Genomic DNA, 25,345 nt, shown 5'->3' on the forward strand with positions numbered 1-25,345 from the left:
CAGTGTGGAAAATGCGGTGTTGGCTAGGGCAGAATTTTGAAAGTTACATATGCTGTTCCTCTGGAGCTGTACCAAAGGAGACCTTCATGGTTCTGCTAAAAAAGCAAAACAAAACACAACACAACCAGGCCTCCAGGATACAATTATAGGATCCTTAGTTCCGGGGAAAGGTAAATTCGTATATACTTGGTCACCTGGTCAAAGCTACCACTCTTAGCAACTATGGGGAGGCAGAGCCTGGGTACCGAGTCGGTTTTGTTTAGTTGCTAAGTTGTGCCTGACACTTTTGCAACTCCATGAACTGTAGCCTGCCAGGCTCCTCTGTCCATGGGATTTCCTAGGCAAGAATACTGGGGTGGGTTGCCATTTCCTTCCCCAGGAGATCTTTCCAACCCAGGGGTCGAAAACCAGTCTCCTGCACTGGCAGTGTGTGTATATGTTAAGTCGCTTCAGTCATGTCCAACTGTTTGTGACCCAATGACTCTTTGTGACCCTACCAGGCTCCTCTGTCCATGGGACTCTCCAGGCAAGAATACTGGAGTGGACTGCCATGCACTCCTCCTGGGGACTTCCCCAACACAGGGATCGAACCTGCGTCTTTTATGTCTCCTGCATTGGTTGATGCTTTCTTTGCCACTAACGCCACCTAGAAAGCACCTGCATTGGCAGAGAAGCAAGTCAATCCTGGAGTAGGTGTGGACAAGAAAGCCTTGGAGACAGAGGGCCCCGATCCCTTTCCTTTTAAAATTCAATATTATCAGAATCTGTTGAAAAGGTATGTGATACCCTTGACCAAGCACTGTTTAAGCCTTAAAAAAGCAATATGAAACAATATGGATGAACCTGAAGGGCATTATGTTAAGTGAAATAAAACAGTCACAGAAGGACAAATACTGCATCATTCCACTTTACATGAAGTACCTAAAATCATCAAACTCACAGAAGCAAAGAACAGAACTGTCTGCTGCCAGGAAGTAGGGGGAGCAGAAGCAGATAGTTTCTGATCAGTGGGAACAAAAGTTCAATTATGCAAGATGAGTAAGTTCTAGAGTTCTACTGTACAATATTTTGCCTGTAGACAATTCCATATTGCACACTTAATGACCTGTTAAGAGAGTAGATTTCATATTAAGTGTTCTTATGGTAGAAAGTGAAGAAGAACTAAAGAGCCTCTTGATGAAAGTAAAACAGGAGAGTGAAAAAGTTGGCTTAAAACTCAACATTCAGAAAACTAAGATCACGGCATCTGGTCCCATCACTTCATGGCAAATAGATAGGGAAACAGTAGAAACAGTGGCTGACTTTATTTTTCTGGGCTCCAAAATCACTGCAGATGGTGATTGCAGCCATGAAATTAAAAGACAAGTGCTTACTCCTTGGAAGGAAAGTTATGACCAACCTAGACAGCATATTCAAAAGCAGAGACATTACTTTGGCGACCAAGGTCCATCTAGTCAAGGCTATGGTTTTTCCAGTGGTCATGTATAGATGTGAGAGTTGGACTATAAAGAAAGCTGAGCGCCAAAGAATTGATGCTTTTGAACTGTGGTGTTGGAGAAGACTCTTGAGAGTCCCTTGGACTGCAGGGAGATTCAACCAGTCCATCCTAAAGGAGATCAGTCCTGGGTGTTCATTGGAAGGACTGATGCTGAAGCTGAAACTCCAATACTTTTGCCACCTGATGCGAAGAGCTGACTCATTTGAAAAGACCCTGATCCTGGGAAAGATTGAGGGCAGGAAGATAAGGGGATGACAGAGGATGACATGGCTGGATGGCATCACCGACTCAATGGACATGGGTTTGGGTAAACTCTGGGAGTTGGTGATGGACAGGGAGGCCTGGCATGCTGCAATTCATGGGGTCGTAAAGAGGCGGACACGACTGAGTGACCGAACTGAACTGAACACAATAAAACTTGAAGAAAAGAAGGAAAATGTTAACTACAACACTCAATCCCACCTAGGATGCACTGCCAGTCAAAGGAGAGTCTGAGATGCTGTGTTCAAGCTGCAGGGCTGGATCTGATGGGAATCCCCTAGGACCCAGCCCCCAGGGCAAAATGTCACGTTTTGGGAAATAGTGGGTGCAGACTGAGTAGGAACTAAGAGTTGTTAGTCTGCACCCAAGGATGTGGCACCTGAACTGCAGGTGCAGAATGACCAAGAAGGGCACAGCCACCAAACCACCAAGCATACTCCAGGCTGCTCGCAACAGCGACACCATGTGGCGGCTGCAAGAGTCACAAGTCAGGAGCGCTGGTCAGTAGCCTCCGGCTCCCTCTTTGCCTCCGGCTTCCCTCTTTGGAAACAGAACAAGTTCTGGCACATAAGTCTATAATTCGTAGATGAAAACAGGAGGGGGCTTGCTCAAGAGGAAGATGCTAGTCCTTTTGGTAATCTATAATTCGTAGATGAAAACAGGAGGGGGCTTGCTCAAGAGGAAGATGCTAGTCCTTTTGGTAATGAAGAACAGCGAAGCTGCCTGACCGATTAATTAGAAAAATTAAAGAGCTATGAACATATTTGTTTGTAGCACCCAATAACCTCAGACATGCAGATGACACCATCCTTATGGGAGAAAGCGAAGAAGAACTAAAGAGCCTCTTGATGAAAGTGAAAGAAAAGAGTGGAAAAGTTGGCTTAAAACTCAACATTCAGAAAACTAAGATCATGGCATCTGGTCCCATCACTTCATGGCAAGTAGACAGGGAAACACTGGAAACAGTGACAGACTTTATTTTTGGGGGCTCTCAAATCACTGCAGATGGTGGCTGCAGCCATGAAATTAAAAGATGCTTGCTCCTTGGAAGAAAAGTTATGACCAACCTAGACAGCATATTCAAAAGCAGAGACATTACTTTATTAACAAAGGTCCATCTAGCCAAAGCTATGGTTTTTCTAGTAGTCATGTATGGATGTGAGAGTTGGACTGTAAAGAAAGCAGAGCGCCAAAGAATTGATGATTTTGAACTGTGGTGTTGGAGAAGACTCTTGAGAGTCCCTGGGACTGCAAGGAGATCCAACCAGTCCATCTTAAAGGAAATCAGTCCTGAATATTCACTGGAAGGATTGATGCTGAAGCTGAAGCTCCAATACTCTGGCCACCTGATGTGAAGAATTGACTTATTTGAAAAGACCCTGATGCTGGGAAAGACTGAAGGCGTGAGGAGAAGGGGACGCCAGAGGATGAGATGGTTGGATGGCATCACCGACTCAATGGACATGAATTTGAGTAAATTCCGGGAGTTAGCGATGGACAGGGAGGCCTGGCGTGCTGTAGTCCATGGGGTCGCAAAGAGTCAGACATGACTGAGCGACTGAACTGAACTGAGCCAGGGTCCAAGTGCTGAGCTTACTTAGTATGTCAGAGTTTGGGGGGAAGGAGGAGAGTCGCCAGTTTAAATTTTGTACATATAACCAGGTGCATCAAGGATAAAGGAATTGGCTCCCTTTAGGATCAAACCCAGTCCTGACATCCTTCCAGGCACTAAGGAAGGCAACCAGAGAAAACTGGCAAGGGAGACACTGTGCTTCAGGGTAAGACCTGGAGGCTGTTACATTTCATCACGCACTTCCTGCTACTACCTCCGAGTTTGCTTTTCTGCAGACAAGCTTAGGAGGACTGAACAGTCAAGCTCTTGCCTCTCCCTTACTGCTCCAAGAGGAACAAAACCTGTCGGCTTCTCTAAAAGGGGAAGGCAGAAAAGTCAAATAGTCAAAAGGCAACGCTGAAGTCGCGTCTGCTCTGTTTGAAGGCATAAGGCCGGAGAGACAGGTTTTGTGCAGAGGCGCTGCTGGTCCCTGGGGAAGGAAACCTGTGTGCTTCGAGTTGGAAAACATTAAGTGCAGGGAAGTTTTAATGAGCTACAGCAGCTCTTTGATAATGGCTGATGTTGAGATGGCAATGGAGCATTTGAAAGGCAAGCTTTCAAAGAATATGCTTTTTAGGAAGTGATTTCCCCTCTTGTCATCCCTTCCCTTTGGGGACCCTCACATTGGGCCTTTCGCCATCCCATTGCGGGTACCTCCCTTCCTCCAATGGATCTAGGTCAGAGCTACTTTAACACTGTAGCTACTTTAACATGAATCCCCCTCCCCAAAGCTCCAGCTGCTGCTGTGGGCAGTAGAAACTACAATGGCTTCACCGAGATGGATCGAGCAGGGATGCGATAAAAGGCATAAAATTAAAGACAAGATTAATAAAACCTGATGAAAGAAAACACTGCCAGCCTACCTAGCAGCTTAAATTACATTTACCACATGCGACAGGGAGGGGGTAATCATGAGTAATAAGTCCAGGCTCAGCTCAGGAAAGAAATTCCAGCCTAAATAACGACAGGTAACACCAGGGGAAGTCACTGAATCACCTTCCTAGAGAGGACTCAAGACGGGGTATAAAACCCATCAATCACACTGAGGCCAATTTCCCCTGGTAGGGCCCCCGACAGTCTAGGATCTAGATTCCCCAACAGCCCAGAGCCAGAAACACGGCAGACGCACAAAAGCGGCTTCTGGTTGTCACTTCCAGTCCAGAGGTGGCTGCTGTCACCAGAGCCCGACCTTGGGAGTGACCAGGCACAGTCAGTCCTTAGGTGAGGGCTGTCCAGCTGTCCCCTGTTCCTTGTCGCTCCATCAGCTGAAGTCACTCCATGCCACCGGGGCTGCCGCAACACACGTGGTCCCTGGAGCCAACCTGGTCCCTAAACAGCACCCAAACCATCCCCTTACCTACAGATTCCTCCTTCCTCCTCCTCGGAACACTCGCAAGTTCCCAAACTTCTTGCTGTTTTTCACTGCAGCTTAGCAGGGAAGCAATCTGATTTGACTACTTCTCACCAACCCTCCAAAGAGTCTCTCTTTTTATAGGGCAGGCCAAGTGATGCAAACGAACCCTCAGAATAGGCTTTCAGGCTGCAGAGGGGGTATCAGGAACCCCCTCTGGACCTCTCGTCCAAGACACACCTCGCTAGAAGAGGAGGGAAGGCTCCATCACCATGCTCTCTCCCTCCTCCCAGCCATGGCCCAGTGGACAGAGGGCTGACTCACTGCTCCATTCCCCGCTTATAGCAGCCTCCCATCTCCAGGCCTCCTGGCTTGAACCATCAGTGAAAAGGTAATGTTTCCTGCAGAGACAGGGATGGCTGTAGCTGGCTTCCAGCCAAGGAAAACCCTGGAAAGTCCTGCTCTTAGCAGAAGGATTCCTTCTGCTCAAACCAAAGACAGAAGGGGCCCAGGAACATGGGATTCGGGTGCAAGATCTTCAGGTCATAATTTTTAGATTTTCAGCTCCCTGGCATTCTAATCCGAGAGGAAGCTCCACAGTTTCTCCCTTGGTCTGGCCCCTCATCACACTCAGTGGTAAAGAACTTGCCTGCCAGTGCAGGGGACATAAGAGACGTGTGTTTGATCCCCGGATAGGGAAGATCCCCTGAAGGAGGGCCTGGCAACCCACTCCAGTATTCTTGCCTGGAGAATCCCACGGACAGAGGGGCCTGGCGGGCTACAGTCCATGGAGGTCACAAAGAGTCGGACAGGACTGACGTGACTTAGCACTAGAGAGTTTTCAGAGTCCCTGGATGATTGGTTTCCCCAGGTTATGGCTGCAAGGAGGCCCTGCCTCTTCCTCAGGACCCTTAGAATGCAGCCATCCCTGCTCGCAGCGCTCAGCTAGGAGGGTCTCACTGAAACACGGGTGACAGGTGAGGAAGGGCCACACTGCCTGAACACCTGACTTCTCCCACAACGAGCTCAGTCATTTGATTTCTTCCTCACATAATTTCCGTCTTGGAAAAAAAATGGAGACACTACTTCCAGAAAGTCTTTAGCACGAGGGGGGTTCTACGATTAACGAGCACTTTTATTTTCCTTTGGTCACTATTAGAACTAGTCTAAGGAAAGAATGGGACTCCAGTCTATCAGAAGAAAACTTAAACCAACCAGAACTTTCCCTCACCAGAATCCTCCCAACTAATCAGATAGATTCTTCTCTGCCTTCTGCTCCTGAGAAGGGGGAAACTTACAAGAAAACAAGCATATAGTCACACCTTCACCTACTCGTCCGCCCGTGAAATTCATCAAGTGCGTGGGATTTTGTCAGCGACCGTACTTGAAGACTCCTGACTCTGTCCCGGGGGCAGAGTACAGGTGCTGTCCGATGATGCCCCCGTCTGCATCTCTAACCTGACATCCACCCTGTGCTCTGAATGCAGCACCAGTATTGCCTCAGGCTGCGAAGACTCGAGTCTCTGCTAATCAAAATCTACTGGCTTCCATCAGCAATGAATTCAATCCGAAGTTCTGGAAGGACACACATCAAACTGTCGACAGTGACGGCTGGGAGCAAGTGAGAACAGAAAGAAAAGAAACCTTTCCTTTCTTTCTACTTAATTCTCTACAGCTTTTTTGCTCTGAAAAAAGTATATATACATAGAATATATTCATGGAGTCCCTGAAACATTAAAATAAATTAATACATGGCCAAAAAGGAAAAGCAAGTGCCTGTTTTCAACAACACGGCCCAGACTCTGCCAGGTCTCTGATCGGGGCGGAGATCCAGAAGCATGGAAAGTATCTCTTCTCAGACAGGTTGATGATTAAATGGCCCAGAACAGACCTAGGCATTCTGGAAGTTCTCTTCAGGGCTGGACACAGCTCCACCCTCTTGCTGCTGTCTTCCAGCTTTGTGATCTTGATGCAAAGAGCCCCTATATTTCTACCAGCCCTCATCCCCCTTACTTAACCCTTTTTGACCCCTGGCAGCTCTCAGTTCTAGTAGTAGGGGCACACGCCTTCAAGCTCACCTGACCTCAGGTGACTCTCCAAACTTATTGAGCACAGTCCTATTTCCCTCATTCCCTCATTCTCACATTAAAGATGGAAACCTTCCTGAGTGCAAGAGCCTGATGCCTGATAAGTTTCTGAAGGACCTTGTACTGGAGGCAGAGGTCAGTTTTGGCCCCATTCATCCCAACCACTCCCCTTTCCCACCCCACGCAGAAATTGAGAAAACAGAAACCGGGCCACTGAAGCCACGAAAAGGTTCTCTCTGTCACCTCATTCATCACCCAGCTGCCAGCTCACTTACCTGCAGATGTAATTGGTCTTGCAGGAGTCCTGCAAGTTCAAGCAGTTGGGTTTCTCCCTCTCCTCGTAGGAGCACACGGGCACGATGGTCTGCCGCCTCCGCTCGGTGCAGGCGATGTCCCGGCAGGAACAGAAGAGCATCCCATAGCTGTGCTTGGCCGGGACCTTGTCGAAGAACTGCCGGAGGGCCTTGTGGCACTTGCGCCGGTTGCAGACGTCATTGGACATGCTGGTGGTGCACGGGGTGATGTAGGCTGACCGGTACTTCTTGCAGGTGTCGTCCAGGTTGCAGGCCTTGGCGGCGTCCAGGCAGTTGTTCCCTTTCGAGATGTGCTCCACTGTGGAAAGGAGAGAGAGGCAGGTGACCACAGGGCTGGGTGCCGGGGTGGCTCGCACAGGTCCTCTGCTTGCACGGAGACCTGGCCTCTCACCACCTGGCAGGCCTGGCAGCTCTCCTCAGCTCTGTGTTTTGAAGCTAATAACTTAATGAGTTTGTGACAATGAGGAAGCATCAGGGGCACAGAGGCTGGGAACCCGCGGCTGCACACAAGCTCCTAGCGTTGTCTCAGAGGTATAATTAGCAGGCATTGAGTGAGGCCAAAGGAGCTCAGACACCTGCCTGCCTGGGTCTAAACAAGGCAACAGGAGAACAAGTTTCCAGCTCCTGGCTGGTAAACTGAAATTAGGATAAAAGAAAAAAGCAGCAAATTATATACTTGTTTATTATATAGTATATAAAATGATATGCTGAATGTAAGTATAATTGCCATGCGATCCTCCAGGAATATAATTATGTAATAAATGCACATAGCACATGCTAATTACTATATGATTACAGAGTAATTGCATGGTTATTTGAGCCCAGAAGACAAAATATTATGCCAGCTCTCTAAACAGGAAGAAGCCACTACATCGAAGCTGTATTTAAGTTTGAGCTCACAGGCCACTGGAAGGAAACCAGCATAAATTACATAAAAATTTGCAAACCTCAATTACCATTTAACTTACCACATAGAAAATGTGGGATCTATGAGTACTGAGGTTGCAGATTAGAAAAATTCAGTTAGTATCCTGGATAGAATTTCAGGGGGCTTACAAACCATAGGCCTTAGGAATCTCCCAAAACATAGGTTGCCTTCTGCCCAAGCCCTCTGTGCTCAGGCTTTCCGAGAAACCAGGGCCATCCACAGCCAGGAGGCCTTCTGTGAGGCTGGAGACAGAGCACAGAGGAGGTGGGGCCCACGGGGGTGGCTGGGTGGGCTGGCAGGGCCAAGTCCAATGGGCAAAGTTAAAAGATGAACGGACAAGGGAAACGAAGCCTATTTTTCACAATATAGGTCTTACTAAAGAGAGAGGAAAGTGATGGAAAAACCTCCGAGAGCCAAGTTATATATAATATGGCCCATGGAAAATTAACAATTAGGTGCAGAAATGACCCTCCAGAGACAGCTAGGAGGCAACACGCAGGCACCCTACAACTGTGGGATTCAAAGCCCAGGAAGTTTCCGCTCAGGCCTCAGCCCCTTCTTGGGTCCTGAAACCCCCTTTCATTCTCTTTATGTCCCCCATTGATGGGAACCATGAAGGCATTTGAGAATTAGCACGAGAGAAAAGAGAGTTCAGCCAGACTGGATGGGACCGAAAGACAGGACAGTGCATTTAGTGTCCATATAAAGGGCACCTGGGATATTTTTCCACCTTAAAGAAAGAAGGAAACATGCTGTGTTCAAAAACATGAATGAGCCTTAAGGACATGATACTAAGTGAGATAAACCAGTCACAGGAGGACAGTATCCTCTATGGCTCTACATGTGCAAGGCATCTAAAACTCTCAGACTCATAGAAGCAGAGAGTTGAATGGTAGTTACTGCTGTTCAACAGTACAAATGATAGTTGCTGCTACTCAATAGTACAAGTGGTCCTACTCCCCATTTCCTCCCTTGTTCCAGCAAGGGAGGAAATGGGGAGTTGTTATTCAGGAAGTATACAGTGTCAGTGATGCAAGATGAATAAGTTCTAGAGATCTGCTGTACAGCATCACAGTTACAGTTAACAATACCATATTGTGCACTTAAAATCTAAGTGGCATGATTTCACTCTTTTTGATGGCTGAGTAATAGTCCACTGTGTATATAAACCATGTCTTCTTTACCCATTGATCTGTCCATGTACACTTTGGTTGTTTCCATGTCTTGGCCAATGTAAATAGCACTGCAATAAACATAGGGGTGCATATATCTTTTCAAATGATAGTTTCATCTGAGTATATGCCCGGGAGTGGGACTGCTGAATCATAAGGCAGCTCTATTTTTAGGTTTTTTGAGGAACCTCCAAACTGTTTTCCACAGTGACTGCACCAATTTACATTTCCATCAACAGTGGAAGAGGGTTCCTTTTTCTCTACATCCTCTCCAGCATTTGCATATTGTAGACTTTTTAATGATGGCCATTCGGTCTGATGTGAGGTGATACCTCACTGTAGTTATGATTTGCGTTTCTCTTAATGAGTGATGTTGAGCATCTTTTCATCCATCTATTGGCCATCTATATATCTTCTTTGGAGAAAGGTCTATTTAGGTTTTCTGACCACTGGTACCTAAACATTATCATACTAAGTGAACTAAGTCAGAAAGAGAAAGACAAATACCATATGATATCACTTATATGTGGAATCTAAAATACAATACAAATCAACATATCTATGAAACAATAACAGACTCACAGATAAAGACAGCAGGCTTGTGGCTGCCAACGGGGAGTGGGGTTAGGGGAGAGAAGATACGGGAGTTTGGGATTAGCAAAGGCAAACTATCATATATAGAACGGATAAACAATGAGGCCCTACTGTATAGCACAGGGAACTATATTGAGTATCCTGTGACAAACCATGGTGGAGAAAAATGGGAGAGAATGTATATATGTGTATGGATGAGCAACTTTTCTGTACAGAGGAAACTGATACAACATCGTAAATCAATACAATTTAAAAAAGAAATATGTTAAGAATATAGTGTTAGTCACTCAGCCAAGTCTGACTCTTTGTGACCCCATGGACTGTAGCCCACCAGGCTCCTCTGGGCTTGGGATTTTCCAGGCAAGAATACTGGAATGTGTTGCCATTTCCTTCTCTAGGGGATCTTCCCAATCCAGAGACCAAACCTAGGTGTCCTGCATTGCAGGCAGATTCTTTTTACCACATGAGTCACCGGGATCTCATGTTAAATATTCTACTGTTATAAAGCAAAATTTTATACAAGAACAGACACAGTAAGTCCAACATTTCAGGGAATGAAAAATTCTCCTTGGTCTACTGATGGTGTGCGCCTCACTTTAAGAAAGAACTATGTGTAAATATCTGAAATCACAAAAATATACTCGGGCACCACCAGCAGTATCTTATGATGCCCCGGGTTCATGTTTCTCTCTATGACATGTGAATTCAACAATTTAACGCGAAAGGCTATAAACAAGACCTTCAGCCCTTCTAAGGTGAGCCGTGCAGGACGCCAGCAGCTGCACGCACATCCTGCTGGTTTAACAAGCACACCTGAAGCACTTTCTCCATCATGATCTTCCCAAAGTGGCTTCGCTCCTGCGCCTCTGTTTTCACACTCAGGCATTTCAGGACCCAAGGAGTGAAATATTCACCACATGCCCCAACAGATCCCCAGGGCCTCCACCAGGCCCTGGTGACACTTCTGGTTTTTTCCTCTTTTGAGAGGTGGTGCTGTTGGGCCCGCTGGCAGCAGTGATGGATAATCCTGAAGGACTACAATTGTAGATTTCTTTTATTTATTTTCATTTAAAGCTGTCTGGGTCTTCATTGCTGCGCCTGGGTTTTCTCTGGTTGCAGCAAGTGGGGATATGCTCTAGGTACGTCATGTGTGCTCCAGAGTGTGTGAGCTCAGTAGCTGTGGCACATGGGCCTAGCTGCCCCACGGCATCTGGAATCTTCCTAGACCAGGAATCTAACCCCCCAGGTCCCCTGCATTGGCAGGCAGGTTCTTAACCACTGGACTACCAGAGGAAGTCCTGGAGATTTCTAAGTTATGCATTTTGGAATGATGATCTAAAATAAAGGAATATGACCAAACTCTGGATCATCCGGATAAGGCCCTTAAGGCTAGTTGATAAGTCATGTCCCACTCTGTGACCCCATGGACTGCAGCATGCCAGGCTTCCCTGTCCTTCACTATCTCCCAGAGTTTGCTCAAACTAACGTCCATTGAATCAGCGATGCCATCTAACCATTTCATCCTCTGTCGCCCCCTACTCCCCCTGTCCTCAATCTTTCCTGGCATCAGGGTCTTTTCCAATGAGCTAGCTCTTTGCATCAGGTGGATATACTTTATGATCTCTGGCTAAAATGAAAGGAATACAGGCGCAGAGGTTGACCTAATACTTACATGATGTAGCCAGGGACATAGGAACAAACAGTTCATGTAAGTTCAAATGGAGAAAAATGACAGAAAAATTAAGTCATCCTATGGCACCCAGTAATGCAGGCCTGTCAAACTCAAAACAGTACATGCTGAAACAGAGAATTACATACAAACTATAAGCACCAATTTAGCTTCAGCAGATAGTATTATTTCTCATATTACATGTATGTTATCAACTCACATTTCATAGTTTTTAATGTTTTGTTAACACTTAATTTGTGTGTGTTGTCTTTACAGTTTGTATAAAAGCAAAGAATAAGAGCTGATGGTTCTATGTTTATAAACTTCAAATAAAATTATAATGAAAATAATTAAACTTAACACACAAGGTCCAGAAAATGTACTTCTCTCTGGCAGTTATCCATATAATACAGTTTTTAAAAATTGGCCTGGAAAAAAGCTCTTTGACACGGGTTTTGGCAGTGATTTTTTGGGTATGACATAACCAATAACAACAAAAAATAAACAAGATGAATTACACCAAACTAGAAAGCTTTTGCACAGCAAAGAAAACCATCAACAGAATGAAAAGGTGACTTATGGAATGGGAGAAAATACTTGCAGATCATGTTCTGATATGGAGTCAATTTCCAAAATATATAAAGAACTTATACGATTCAATCACCAAACTAACAACAATAATAATAATAACTCAAGTTTAAAAATGGGCAAAGGACCTGAAGAGACATTTTTCCAAAGAAGATATATGAAAGGCCACCAGGTCCATGAAGAGATGCTGATTGGTAGGGAAATGAAAATCAAACCACAGTGAGGTATCACCTCAGGCCTGTTAGAACAACTGTTATCAAGAGAACTTGTCAGAAAGACAAGAGATAACAACTGCTGGTGGAGAAAAGAGAAGCCTTGTGCACAGTTGGTGGGACTGTACATTGGTACAGTCACTACAGAAAACAGAGAAAACAGTATAAAGGTTGCTCAAAAAATTAAAAATAGAGCTAACATTTTCACATGACTGCACGCTATCATATGATCCAGCAATTTCACTCCTGGGTATATATCCAAAGGAAACAAAATCACTTTGTCAAAGAAATATCTGCACTCCCATATTCATTAAAGCATCGTTTACAATAGTCAAGTGTTCATCAAGGAACAAACAGATAACAAAAATGTGGTGTAGATTTTCAATGGAACCCTATTCAGCCATAAAAGGAAGGAAATACTGCTATTTGCAACAACACAGGTGAACCTGGAGAGCACTATGCTGAGTACAATACGTCAGACAGAGACAAATACTGTCTGATCACATTTCTATGTGAAATCCAAAGAAAAGTTTTGCATGAAGTGGGAATAGGATGAATCATTTTATGTCCAAACCAATGGCTCATAGTTCACTCCATTCAGCACCTGGCATGCTTCAGCCTCACTTTGAGCTGATTCTGTTTTCATTGATAAATAACACTGCTAGAGCACCATCTCCTTATCATTATTTCAGCCAGATTCCAGAGTGCGCAACCTGGCACATTACGATAGGCAAGAGGCCACTAACTGATTTCCAGCTTACAGGTAAATGAGTGACTTTTTGCTTCTAATTCTCATTCACACAAAACATTCTCATAACCCTTCCCAAATTGATACATGAAGCCAGTATTACCCAAATAGTAGAATCTAGTGCAAAACAAGAAGAAAATTACAGGCAAATATTTCTTAGAAAAGAGTACAAAAAACAACAACATTAAATAAACTGGTAAGTTAGATTTCACTAAGTTAAAAACTCATCAAAAGACACTTAATTTCTTAAGAAATGAAGAAAACAAATAAGACAAATCACAGACTAGAAGAAAATATTTGCAAAACATGTATCTGACAAAGGACAAATATCTAAAACATATTTGCATTCATGCTCAGTTGCTAAGTCATGTCCAACTCTTTGTAACCCCATGGACTGTAGCCTGCCAGACTCCTCTGTCCATGGGATTGCCTAGGAAAGAATACTGGAGTGGACTGACGTTTCCTTCTCCAGGAATCTTTGCAACACAGGGATCCAGCCTATGTCTTCTGCAGGGGTGATTGGCAGGGGGATTCTTTACCACTGAGCTACATGAGAAGCCCAACATAAAAAACAACCCAATTGAAAAATGGGTTTTTCTTCATAAAAGAAGTTGTATGAATGGTCAGTAAGCACATAAAAAGTGTCAAACATCATTAGTTATCAGGGAAATGCAAATTACAACCACTATATTGGTGGAGAAATTTAAATCTGACAACTCCAAATGTTTACAAAGATGTGGAGCTCCTGGAATCTCATACATTCCAACGGGAAAGTAAAATCGTCCATCCACTTGGGAAAACTGGGGGCAGATTTTTATAAAATTACACATATACCTATCCTATAGCCCAGCATATCCACTTCTAGGTATTCACCCAAAAAAAACGAGGATATATGTCCATAAAAATATTAGGACAAGACTTATAACAGCACTTTATTGACAATAACAAAAACTAGAAGGCAATGGAGCCCACTCCAGTGCTCTTGCCTGGAAAATCCATGGACAGAGGAGCCTGGTGGGCTGCAGTCCATGGGGTCGCTAAGAGTCGGACACGACTGAGCGACTTCACTTTCACTTTTCTCTTTCATGCATTGGAGAAGGAAATGGCAACTCACTCCGGTATTCTTGCCTGGAGAATCCCAGGGACGGCAGAGCCTGGTGGGCTGCCGTCTATGGGGTCACAAAGAGTCAGACACGACTGAAGCGACTTAGCATTAGCATTAGCATTAGAAACAGCTCATGTATCCATGAGTAAGAAAATGCCTAGCAATCTGTGGTCTATCCACATAATGGAATGACCCTCAGAAATAAGAACAGATGAACTATTAATACACACAATGGCATGGATAAATCTCAAAAACAGTGTTCTAAGGGGGAGGGAGGAAGCTTTACGAAAAAAGTACACACTGAATAATTCTGGGTTGGCCAAAAAGTTCGTTTGGATTTTTTTTTTCCATAACATCTTTTTATCCAACTCAACATATACTTGGAAGTTCTGGAAAAGGCAAAATTAATTTATAATGGAAAAATAGTCTGAAGAGTGGTTGCTTCTAGGGGATGGAGGTGGGGGCTGACTGGAAAAAGGCAAGAGGAACTTTCTGGAGTGACAATAATATTCTCTCAGTAGAAATTTGGGTCAAAACTCAAGAGAATGGGACACAACGTCTGTACATACAGAAATTTTACCTCAAAGAAAAAAGAAATAAATATTAAAAACTGGCTAATGGTAAATATCCTGAAGCATTTCGGGGAAGCATATTGATATCTGCATTTTTAAAACTTTGATGAACTGCTAGATGCACAAAAGGATGGGTGGATGGATACTTACAGAGCAACTACATTCAAATGTAATGGTAGCTTCTAGAAGGCAGCTTGATGTAAAACTTTTCCCACTTGACTGTATGTTTGAAAATGTGCAAACAAAACATTGAAAAAAGTTGATTCACGTATATACCTTATTCTTTTTTTAAAAGAAAAGTCTCACATGCACAGAATATGGAAAACAACCCTTAGCACCAAAAACTTTCACCTCCCTCTTAAGAGTCCTCACAAATTCACTGCCAGCTCTCTCTCAGATACCGTGCGGCAGTGAAGTTCACAATAAGCAGAGGTGAAATCACAGGACACAGAAGTTAGAAGTGAGTTTTTACTGGGTGGGAAGATAGATGCCCCATATGTATTAAAGGCATTCCCCAGTGCACAACACTGCGACCTCACAGACTTGAGGGCAGAGGGAGAAAGGGCCCGAAGACATGGATTTAGGGCACTGAGTCACACCCAACACCCCATCCACTCACACACGGGAGGGCGGAGGCGCAGGCGCGCGCCGGGTTTACGGGCTGGGCACGCGCACCTTCTCGCCTGTGTGGGAGGGCTTCGGAACAGCTTTACCATAACTCTGAGCACCATCCTCTCCACAGCTCATTTTAGAGCTCAGCATTAAAATGTTGCTACCCTCCTCCTCCTCCAACTCTAATCTCCCCCTCCATCTGCTGTTACTCATTCTTTAACTGGTAGAATGTCTGGGATGCTGTCTGAATGGGAAGCATTCTCAGAATGAAGGCTGTTTACTAGAAATTCTTTCTTCTGGGGGAGGGCGTGTGCGTGTGGGTTTGGCGGGCTAAAGAACTCCCTCCAGCACTCGCCGGGCACTGTGTGATGGAGAAGCCCATTACCCAGCTTTTCCCTTCAAAGTTACACATCACCCCGCTGTTACTTTGCAGGTTACATATGGCTTTCTCTGTCATCATTCTAAGCTTTTCTGGCTGTGATCACATCTGATGTGACTTGTTTCCTGTTTTCTTAGGAGGTATAACCTTCACAGCAACTGGAGGGCCAGCTCCCAGACCATAGAATAAGAAGATGTTGCTAAAGGAGCAATGAATTCAGAGTCAGGGGGTTGAAACATGGTCCAGTTACCTGAGTGCTTTTCCTGGGTGGGCCTCAGTTTCCCCACTTGTAAGATGATATATCTAAGGTCCCTTCAAGCCTCAAGGTTTTTTATTTGCTGCTTATAATGTAAATTGCCTTTTCTGATTATAATATCGAGTATTTAGGATACAACTTGATCAGGGATGGAACGTAAAAAACGAAAACCAAAACCAAGCCAGCTCTTGACATCTCAGCTGTTTGCTGCTCCGAAGAGTATACGAACCAACAATTTCCACCCCGACCTTCAGACGGAGCAAATGTAAAGGGTCCCTGCAATACAGGGAGATGTGGAGGTGTCGAGGGTGAATTACGCACTGGGAGACGCTTTCCCATTCTGAATTCCTCTGGCGCAAGGATCTGCCTTTATCTCAAGTACAATCCTCACACTGTCCCAAATCAAAGAGGCTATCGCTGTGGCTGGCAGCCCTTCATTATTTACACTTAGAAAACGCCACCATTATTGGCAAATGCTCAGACCAGCAAACCAGTCAAAATGATTCAGGATGAAACACAGATGCAAGGATCTAGAAATCATTTCTATAGGTTATGAGGTGGAATAGAACAGTAACTATATTAAAATTTGCATGGCTTGCATGAAGATGCGTTTTTATTAAGCAGAAAGTTCACAAGACACAGTGAAAGACCGTTGTTTACAAATACTTGCCAATTTCCGGGTATCTTTCTGCCCTTCTTTTTAAGGCTGCAGAATTGAATTCACAACCAGTTTCCTCTTACTTTCTGGCTTGATTAATTACCATGTTGACATAACTACTGTTCTTCTCCTAATAGGCTCCCTATAACGTGTTATCCCAGCAAATAAAAAATACTCAAAAAGCTCCAAGCTCTTCACAGGGGTAGAGCAGGCTTTTCTGGAAGCTCATATGGACAGTCTGGTCTTCTGCTGTCCATGTGGATCAGATGGCAAATCTGATCGTACAGGCTGTGACCCTTGTAATTGATCCTACAAGAGCTTGGCCTTTTCCAGCTGGGGTGCTAAAAATTACATTTAAAAGGCAATGTTGGCTCTTTGGAGCCCATTTCGTCATTCATACACAGTTTGAGACATATTGTATTACACAATGATGAATTTCCTCCTTGCCCTGTTTTTTCACACCTTCCACAACTACATTAAGCCTCAAGTCATATCCAAGATTTCTCTCTAGGGTTCACAGTGACTGAATTATTCTGAATATCTGTGAATTTGGATATAATTCTTCTGCCTGGTGAAGACAGTGCCCTGTATTAACTACGAGTCAGGCACTCGCCTCATGCTTGTTCACTCCAAGTTCACCCATTAGAGCTTCCGTTTCCATAAAGAACACACTGTGGTCCACACCCTCCACACCATCCACATCTTAAAAAATTAGATGCCTCCTATAAGTGGTGTGTAAGTAAGTCACATGCTTGCTGCTGCAAAATGATTAATAGTGCTGTCTCAGCAAATGGGATCATTACATTTTTAATTAACCTTTCCAACCTCCTCCACCTTTTCCTTTTGTTACACATTGGATCTCTGAAGTTTTCTACTTGTTTATGTTCAACTAGCTTTGAAACAAAGGCATGAAAAACGATAGCAGGTGATGCAGGAGCTGGTGCCCAGGTGAGGTGGCTGGTGAGGGGCAATGCCTCATTGTACACGGGACCTGGGGACAGGCACTCGGAACTTAATGGCTGGGTTCCCATCTAATTTTTGTTCTGGCAGCTTAGCGTTATTTAATGGCCTTGGCTACCAGGAAACTGGCTTTTTAAAATCTCTTTCAACCTAATTATAATTACTGTGTATAAATCATACAATGATCAATTATAAAAATCTCGGGTTCATAAATATTTAACTTAGCATTTAAATCCACACTGCAGGAGTGCATGAAAATTCCAAGCCCATCTCTTTGCAAACAACTGCTTTATTTCAGTTCCAATACCAATTACTGAGAATTGAACCAAGTCTGTGTTGCAGCACACTCGGGCACATACTTGAGCATAATGCCTTTCTGTGTATTAAGATGGCACAATTTAGTTATTTCTAAAATATGCATGCCTCTCATTAAAAAGATACTTGCAAAGTCTTCTACTGCCATCTTTCAATTCCTCAAGTGTGGAGAGGCACAAGTATGATATTAGACATAAAAACACTCATTAAAATATATTTTATCTAATGTACGATAGATTCTAAGATAATTGAGGTCAGATTTGTTTGGAAAATATATTATGACATGTGCAAACGCTGATGCTGAGAGGAAATGATCTCTTACAAGGATTCAAATAAAACAGCTAAATATTTTTCAGCAAAATCATAAAGCCGTAATTGGATTTCAATTTAGTAATAGTCAGCCTAAGACAGGCCATTTTTAATAATCTAATTATGTGTTCGAGGGCCTACCCCAGAACTCAGCCACTGCTTCAGAACTATTAATTGTCCTCAACGCTGTTGTATCTTCAACCATGAAATTTGCTATTACATGTAGACTGACTCTCACTTATGAGTATTTTTTTTCCCCGAATCTCAGATCATCTTTATAACATCCTCAAATGCCTACTCCTTTAATTTTCCAAAAGCAAAGTCTTTAAATGACTGTCTCTGGACCAGAACACTTGATCCCAACTAGCTCAGATTTGTGGTCCTCCTACAGACAAAAGTCACAACGAGATAGATCTATAAACATCTCTATCTTTGAAGATACAAAGAGCAGCCCTTGCTTTTGTCTGATTTTCATTAATTAGAGGTATTTAATTACTAACATCTCTTTAGCAGTAAAATTAATGAGTACTTCAACTACAGGAAAAGATCCGTATGATAATGTAAACCTAATTCATTTTACGGGGTATACACTGTGGCTCCACTAATATTTAGCCTGTGAAAGCTTCACTGATACCTAGTCGTTTCAGCAGTAAAGTGCTAAACACTTCTTCAAAGCTACTGCTGCTTCTTCCCTGAGAAAACAATAAACGTGGGCCAACCAAGCAACCAAGAACCTAAATTTCCCATCACTTTTCCACCAACATGCCAAAGAGAGCTAACTGGAACGGAAACATGGAGTGGTTTGTTTAACAGTTTTCTGAGTTACTATAAAATAAGAAAGCCTTAAAATAATGGGCCTGAACTTTCAAACTAGCATGCCCAAATTTAGAAATTTCTAAGTGTGTGCCATGGAAAGTCTTTGCTCTGAGAAGCTGGACACTTATCCCAAAGAGGCTGCCAACACTCTGGACATTTCATGGAACTCTTCCCTAGAAGCCTGAGGAGGCGTGTTCTCTGGAATATTCTGAGCAGCAGCGAACCTCTGCATCAGGGATGGATTTTAAAAGCCAAATGTCATATAGCACTAAGTGTGGTCATGAAATAGGTGATGATGCTGGGTAATGTTTGCTGCTGCTGCTAAGTCACTTCAGTCGTGTCCGACTCTGTGCGACCCCATAGACGGCAGCCCACCAGGCTCCTCTGTCCCTGGGATTCTCCAGGCAAGAACACTGGAGTGGGTTGCCATTTCCTTCTCCAATGCATGAAAGTGAAAAGAGAAAATGAAGTCGCTCAGTCGTATCTGACTCTTAGTGACCCCATGGACTGCAGCCTACCAGGCTCCTCCATCCATGGGATTTTCCAGGCAAGAATACTGGAGTGGGGTGCCATTGGGTAATATTTAGGGGAAGAAAATAAGTGATAAACATATGTAAGGATTTTTTCATATGGGGGCACTTACAAACTGGTCATGAAAATAACCATTAAAGTGGTTTTCCTGAACAGGTTTTGAGCCAATGAGCCCTGGAATAAGTGTTTTTCCTCGAGGTGACTATTGGAAGGACAAGATGAATTTGGATGTATGTGCTCTTGGCAGTTTTACTATCCATACTCATACCGATGTGCTGCTTTTCTCCAATGAGACACAGCAAAAGGATGCTACCAGAAGGCAGGCTGGAGGCTTAAACGTCATCATCACTATACAATCTATAACAGTTTTTCTGACCTCTGATATATAAACAGAGAAGAAAAGTATGCATTCTAAAGCCAAAGAATCAGCTGAAACAATGAAAAATGAAGAGGCTGAAGATCCTATTAAGTCCCCTGGACGATGCTGAGATAATAATGAATCATTGATGATGTTGGCGGTTGTCAGGGCCCTCATGGTGCAGGATTTCAGCAAAGATAAGCTAAATATCAGGTCTTTATTTTTAGTTAAAGAGCATAAAATCCAATGCCTTTCTTCCCACGAGCCTATTTACATACCTGCTGTGCTACCTATTTGCCTTCACCTGCTTCCCAATTAATACCCCATTAAGCCGCTCCACCTGCAGTGGCCTTTACCTCTGCCACAGCCCGGAACCATCACTCATCTGCTACAGCTCAATTGTTTCTTTGGGGAAGATAAACAAAAGCCGCATGAATAATAATGGCAGGGCTTTGTATTTTCAGGGTATGCTTTCTCAAAAGATAGTAGCCAGACGCTGAGGCTGGTTTCAGGGAGAGAAAGCCACTAGCTGGGCAGAAATGTCTAGACTTAGTGTAGCCACATTCCAGAAAATGATGGGGAGAAGGGACGTCCATCTTAACTGGATTTGTGAATCTGGATTTTATCTATATGTATGGGTGCATACTAAGTTGCTTCATTCGTGCCCAACTCTTTGCGACCATATTGTAGCCTGCCAGGTTCCTCTGTCCACAGAATTCCCCACTGGAGTGGGTGGCTATTTCCTTCTGCAGGGAATCTTTCTGACCCAGGAATCGAACCCATGTCTCCTGTGGCTCCTACATTGCAGGCGCATTCTTTACTGCTAATCCACCAGGGAAGCTCATCATTATTTATATATATATTTTTAAATGATGTTTTTGCTTTATTCAAGAAGGTGTTTCCTATCAAGTTGGGTTAATAAAATTTTGTTTGGTTAAAGATTCTTAGGTGACCTATTTCAATGAAAATTAGCACACCTTTTCTCTTTTTTGCCAACAGGTTTTAAGTGAAAAGTTGGTTGCTTCAAGCAGTGACAAACCTCAGGGGCCTCAGAATCCTCTGGAGAACAAACTTGAAGAAATATGGGGGAAAAAAGCCCCAAACACACAGATTCCTAGGTTTTTCCTGTGCTATCCTCCTGAGAATCTGTATTTTTATAAAGCTCCCAGGTACTACCAATGGTCAGACTTGGAATTCCTTGGTCTTCAGTCAGTTAAGCATTTCTTTTTACTATCCACCTGCACCTCCGTTTATTTTCCTAGGAAATCTAGACTTTCTGGTTGGTTCTGGTCACATTTTCAGGAGTGCAGTCCCCAAGAGGTACCTTCCAGTGGGTGGCTCCTTCAGGCCTCATTCCATGAAGACCTTGTTGAGGAGAGGATCCTCCGTGGCTGTGCTTCCAGTGTAACTTCATAGTGAAGCCCAGAATAGATTTATCAGGGAGTCCCAGCCCGGATACTTCTAAGGTGGGCTAAGACAAGGCCTCTCCCGCACCCCACCCCCCACAACCTCCCATGAGCTGCAGAGAAAGCAGACAGCAGGACCAGAACGGGCATGTATGTCCGTCTATGTACATGCCTCAGTGAACCTCCGGGTTTTATTTTAATGGTGTATTGGCAAGTGTCCTTGCTCATTTCATTTCTAGCTTTAAATTGGTTCCAAATGCATTCACACGTTTACCCTTCTGAGCCCCAGCATAACTTTCCTTAGATCCCCATTTGAATGACTGTATCAGTGAGCTCAAGGATTAAGTTTAAAACCCGGGAATTTTTACATTAAAATTCCTTAGCCAGGACCTCCATTGTGTCTGCGCAACTTAATCTGCAGCTCTGTCTCCTGCAGGAATGGCAGAGTAAATACAGCTATCTCCGCATAGCGTTCAGTGGGCACCAAGCCACATCTCCTCCCCGGAGGTGCTCTCCCACCTGGTTCCCATCCATGGGATGCTGCGAGGCTGCTGAGGCAGGTTGAGGCAGTGGGTAACCCAGAAGTCTCAGGCTGCTTCTAGAATGTGTCCTTCCTCACTGTCTCACAGGAGCATATCAGCTATACAGCAGTTGTGTCTCTGATGTACATACACAACATGTCCCTGAAGAACACTGGGCTCAAGGAGAGCAACCCCAGCTCCTAGAACCTGATATTTCTACTTAGCTATGTGCTTCAGAGAGCTTCCCAGGTGGCTCAGTGGTAAAAAAAGGAAAAAAATCCACCTGCCAATGCAGGAGTCGTGGGTTCGATTCCTGGGTCAGGAAGATCCCCTGGAGAAGGAAATGGCAACCCACTCCAGTATTCTTGCCTGGGAAATGCCATGGACAGAGGAGCCTGGCAGGCTACAGTCCATGAGGTTGCCAAGTGGTGTCCAACCCTTTTGCAAGTTGGACCCGACTTAGCAACTAAACAACATGCACTTCATCAAAACAGGCACTGTGTGTGCTAAGTCACTTCAGTCGTGTCCAACTCTTTGCGACCCTGTGGACTGTAGCCCACCAGGCTCCTGTGTCCATGGGATTCTCTAGGCAAGAATACTGGAGTGGGTTGCCATTCCCTCTTCCAGGGGATCTTCCCAACCCAGGAGTCAAACCCACATCTCTAATGTCTCCTGCATTGGCAGGCAGGTTCTCTACCACTAGCGCCACCTGGGAGTGGGTGCCCTTTCCCTTCTTCAGGGTTTCCCTTCTCCAATCTTCCTGACCCAGGGATTGAGCCCAAGTCTCCCACATTACAGGCAGACTCTTTACCACATGAGCCACCAGGGAAGCCCCCTTCCAGAAAAAAAGGTACAGTTTAGGCAAAATACATGTGTCTACCCTAAAACTTCTTCAGGCATCAAAATGTGCCTTTTTTGATAAGAGATCCAGTTTTGTGTATTAGCTAGTTTTTTTTTTGTTTTTTTTTGTTTTTTTTTTCAAGAAATGGCCACTCAAATGGTTACATTTAACCCTGGGCTGAAGCTGGATGCGAGTGCTGAGGTCAAGATGATTCCATCAACTTTATGCCTGGAGAGATCGGAATGACATTCAGCGTAAGTGCCAGGGTGCAGGCCAGCTGCTAATGCTGTCCTCAGCACCCGTGGACATGCCAGAGGTACAGGGTCACCCTTTTGTGAGGGCATTCAGGGACAACAGAAGTGAGAAAGGCCAGCTGCAGAGTGGCCAGCCACGCTGCTCTTCGGTAGGAAAGGGATAGAGAGAAGAAAAGCAGCTGTGAATTTCTGCTTTATGGGACAAAGGCCTGGGCCCCAAACACCCCTGCATTCATGGAAGAAGCTCTGTGTTGCAGAAAATCTTGTTTCAAGACACAGGAAGAACCAACCACACAAAGCCAGACCTTTTAGGTCTGTGATTTAGCCTTCTGGTAGCTCAGATGGTAAAGAATCTGCCCGCAGTGAGGGAGACCAGGGTTTGATTCCTGGGTTGGGAAGATTGCCTGGAGAAGGGAACAGCTACCCACTCCAGTATTCTTGCCTGGAGAGTCCCATGGACAGAGGAGCCTGGCGGGCTACAATCCATGAGGTTGCAAGAGTCAGACACGACTGAGAGACTAAGCACACACCACAATATTGCCAAACACACGGTTGGCCTTAAAAAAATGAATAATGAACAACTCCTGAGAATTTCCCTTGATGTGTTTAGAGTTGCCTCCCTTACTGGGAAAAACTAGACGGTTTTCTCCCTGTGGTACTAGCTAATAAAATTGAAGCAAGAGAGTTGGGAAAGTTCCTAAAGTAGAAAATTTGGTAGAGGGGACTTCCGTGGAGGTCCAGTGGCTAAGACTCTGCACTCCCATGCCAGAGGCCCAGGTTCAATCCCTGGTCAGCAAAGTACATCACGTGTGCTGGTACTAAAAGATCCCATGTGCCATGCAGCAACCAAGACCAGGAGCAGCCAAGTAAACAAAAATAAATATAATGAGAAATACGGTAGAACTATAGGTCCTAAGGTAGAAATGGGGATTGCTCTGACTCAGTAAGAAAGCTGGCATTCCCAGGACCATCGTGTGCACTCTGAGAAGTTCTTAAAACAAAATGGAAGCCCAGTTGGCTATTTTTGGGGGAATAAAGCTTTCCCAGTTTTTGTTTTATCTATTCCATAGGACAGATGATCCTCAGGGTAAGATTTAAGACCTAACAGTTTTACTGAAAGTAGCTCCCTCTCTGTTCTATGAGCCTGTCAAGGAGTTCACATAAGAAATCCTGTTCAATATTAAAAGTGCGAACATATTTACTGGTGTTTGAAGGTGATAGTGGTGGCTTATGCAGTTCAGAGATTTGACTTAGGAATACATTTGTTAAAAAAAAAAAAAGCAAAAATTAAACATAGCATAATAGCATAATAACAGAGAATCAAACTTTTGGAAGTCTAACCTATACCCTGCAATTGGGAATTAATCTCTGCATATTAGAAAGCTAAATAAAATTGTCTACATCTATTTCTTGACACCAATGAGAGATCCTCCTAGTGTGGTAAAGACTTCTTTATAGTACTGTTAACTCAGAAGTGCTTCTCACTGGAGAGAGAATAGGAAGAAAATTATAAACGTGATTACATATAATCCACACTGTCTTTGAAGGAAAGGGATGGCAATCATCTGCTAAAACTGAACACCACAGAGGGGAAAAGGTATCCACAGGAGATGAGCGTGTCAGTAAATACATAAAGCACAGAAGTCCCACATATTTGACATTTGAAGAACAAAGTGATCCATCAATGTCCTTGAACAGATCGATCAGACAGAATGCTACTGCTGAAAACCTAATCGTATGATGGTAATAATGTAGCCATAAAACCTCTGGTCTGTAATTGACTGCTTCCACTTGAAGCTAACATGTCTAAAGCAGTGACTAATATCCACCTAAAGATTTCACTTGCGTTGAATGACAATCAGTTACACCTGACACTAGTCTCGGTGGATGACTTGTGCTGGATAATGACCCAGGGACAGACGCCAAGGGGTAGGGGGAGAGCACATCCCTAAATCAGCGATGCTTGGGTATGTGATGCTTAAATATGGATCTCATATCTAAATGCCACCTCCTTAGATCTGATGAGGCTGCCACTTTCTGACAAAGTCATTAGAAATGTACGAGGCTATAGAGTCCAGAACCATTACAGCACGTTCCTCAGGGCATCCAGGTCTTAGTTGTTGAGTTTTGTTTAGTGAGCATATTACTGTAAATCCCATTCCTGGGCCTTAAGAGCTTATGCTCTCTCTCCTTGCAATAACCAGATGCACAGAACCCAGATGTGTGTGGGGGAGGGTGGGGGTGGTGTGGGCAAGGCAGGGGAGGCGGGGGAAACAGCATTCTCATGTCTTGGCTTTCTCTCCTCTTTTTCTTTAAGCTCCTGGATTGTCTGTGATTTGGGGGCCAGTCTGGTAAATAGTTTAGCTGATTGAGTCTTCTCAATCAGTCTTCTCCTTGGACAGGAGATACGGCTGGGCT

The 25,345-nt window shown here is 44.2% G+C and overlaps 1 protein-coding gene across 4 annotated transcripts in view; it reads right to left on the bottom strand.

Moving 5' to 3' along the window:
- The window catches only part of GFRA1 (GDNF family receptor alpha 1), a 230,299-nt gene that overhangs the window by 65,159 nt on the left and 139,795 nt on the right, over positions 1-25,345 (bottom strand). For all 4 annotated transcript variants that reach the window (XM_044934905.2, XM_006071673.3, XM_006071676.3 and 1 more), the window contains one exon: positions 7,085-7,421. In XM_044934905.2, the coding sequence (XP_044790840.2) occupies positions 7,085-7,421 (337 nt within the window). The remainder of the gene's footprint in view (positions 1-7,084; positions 7,422-25,345) is intronic.

The sequence above is a fragment of the Bubalus bubalis genome, chromosome 23, assembly GCF_019923935.1.
Source record: "Bubalus bubalis isolate 160015118507 breed Murrah chromosome 23, NDDB_SH_1, whole genome shotgun sequence".
Taxonomy (NCBI): domain Eukaryota; kingdom Metazoa; phylum Chordata; class Mammalia; order Artiodactyla; family Bovidae; genus Bubalus; species Bubalus bubalis.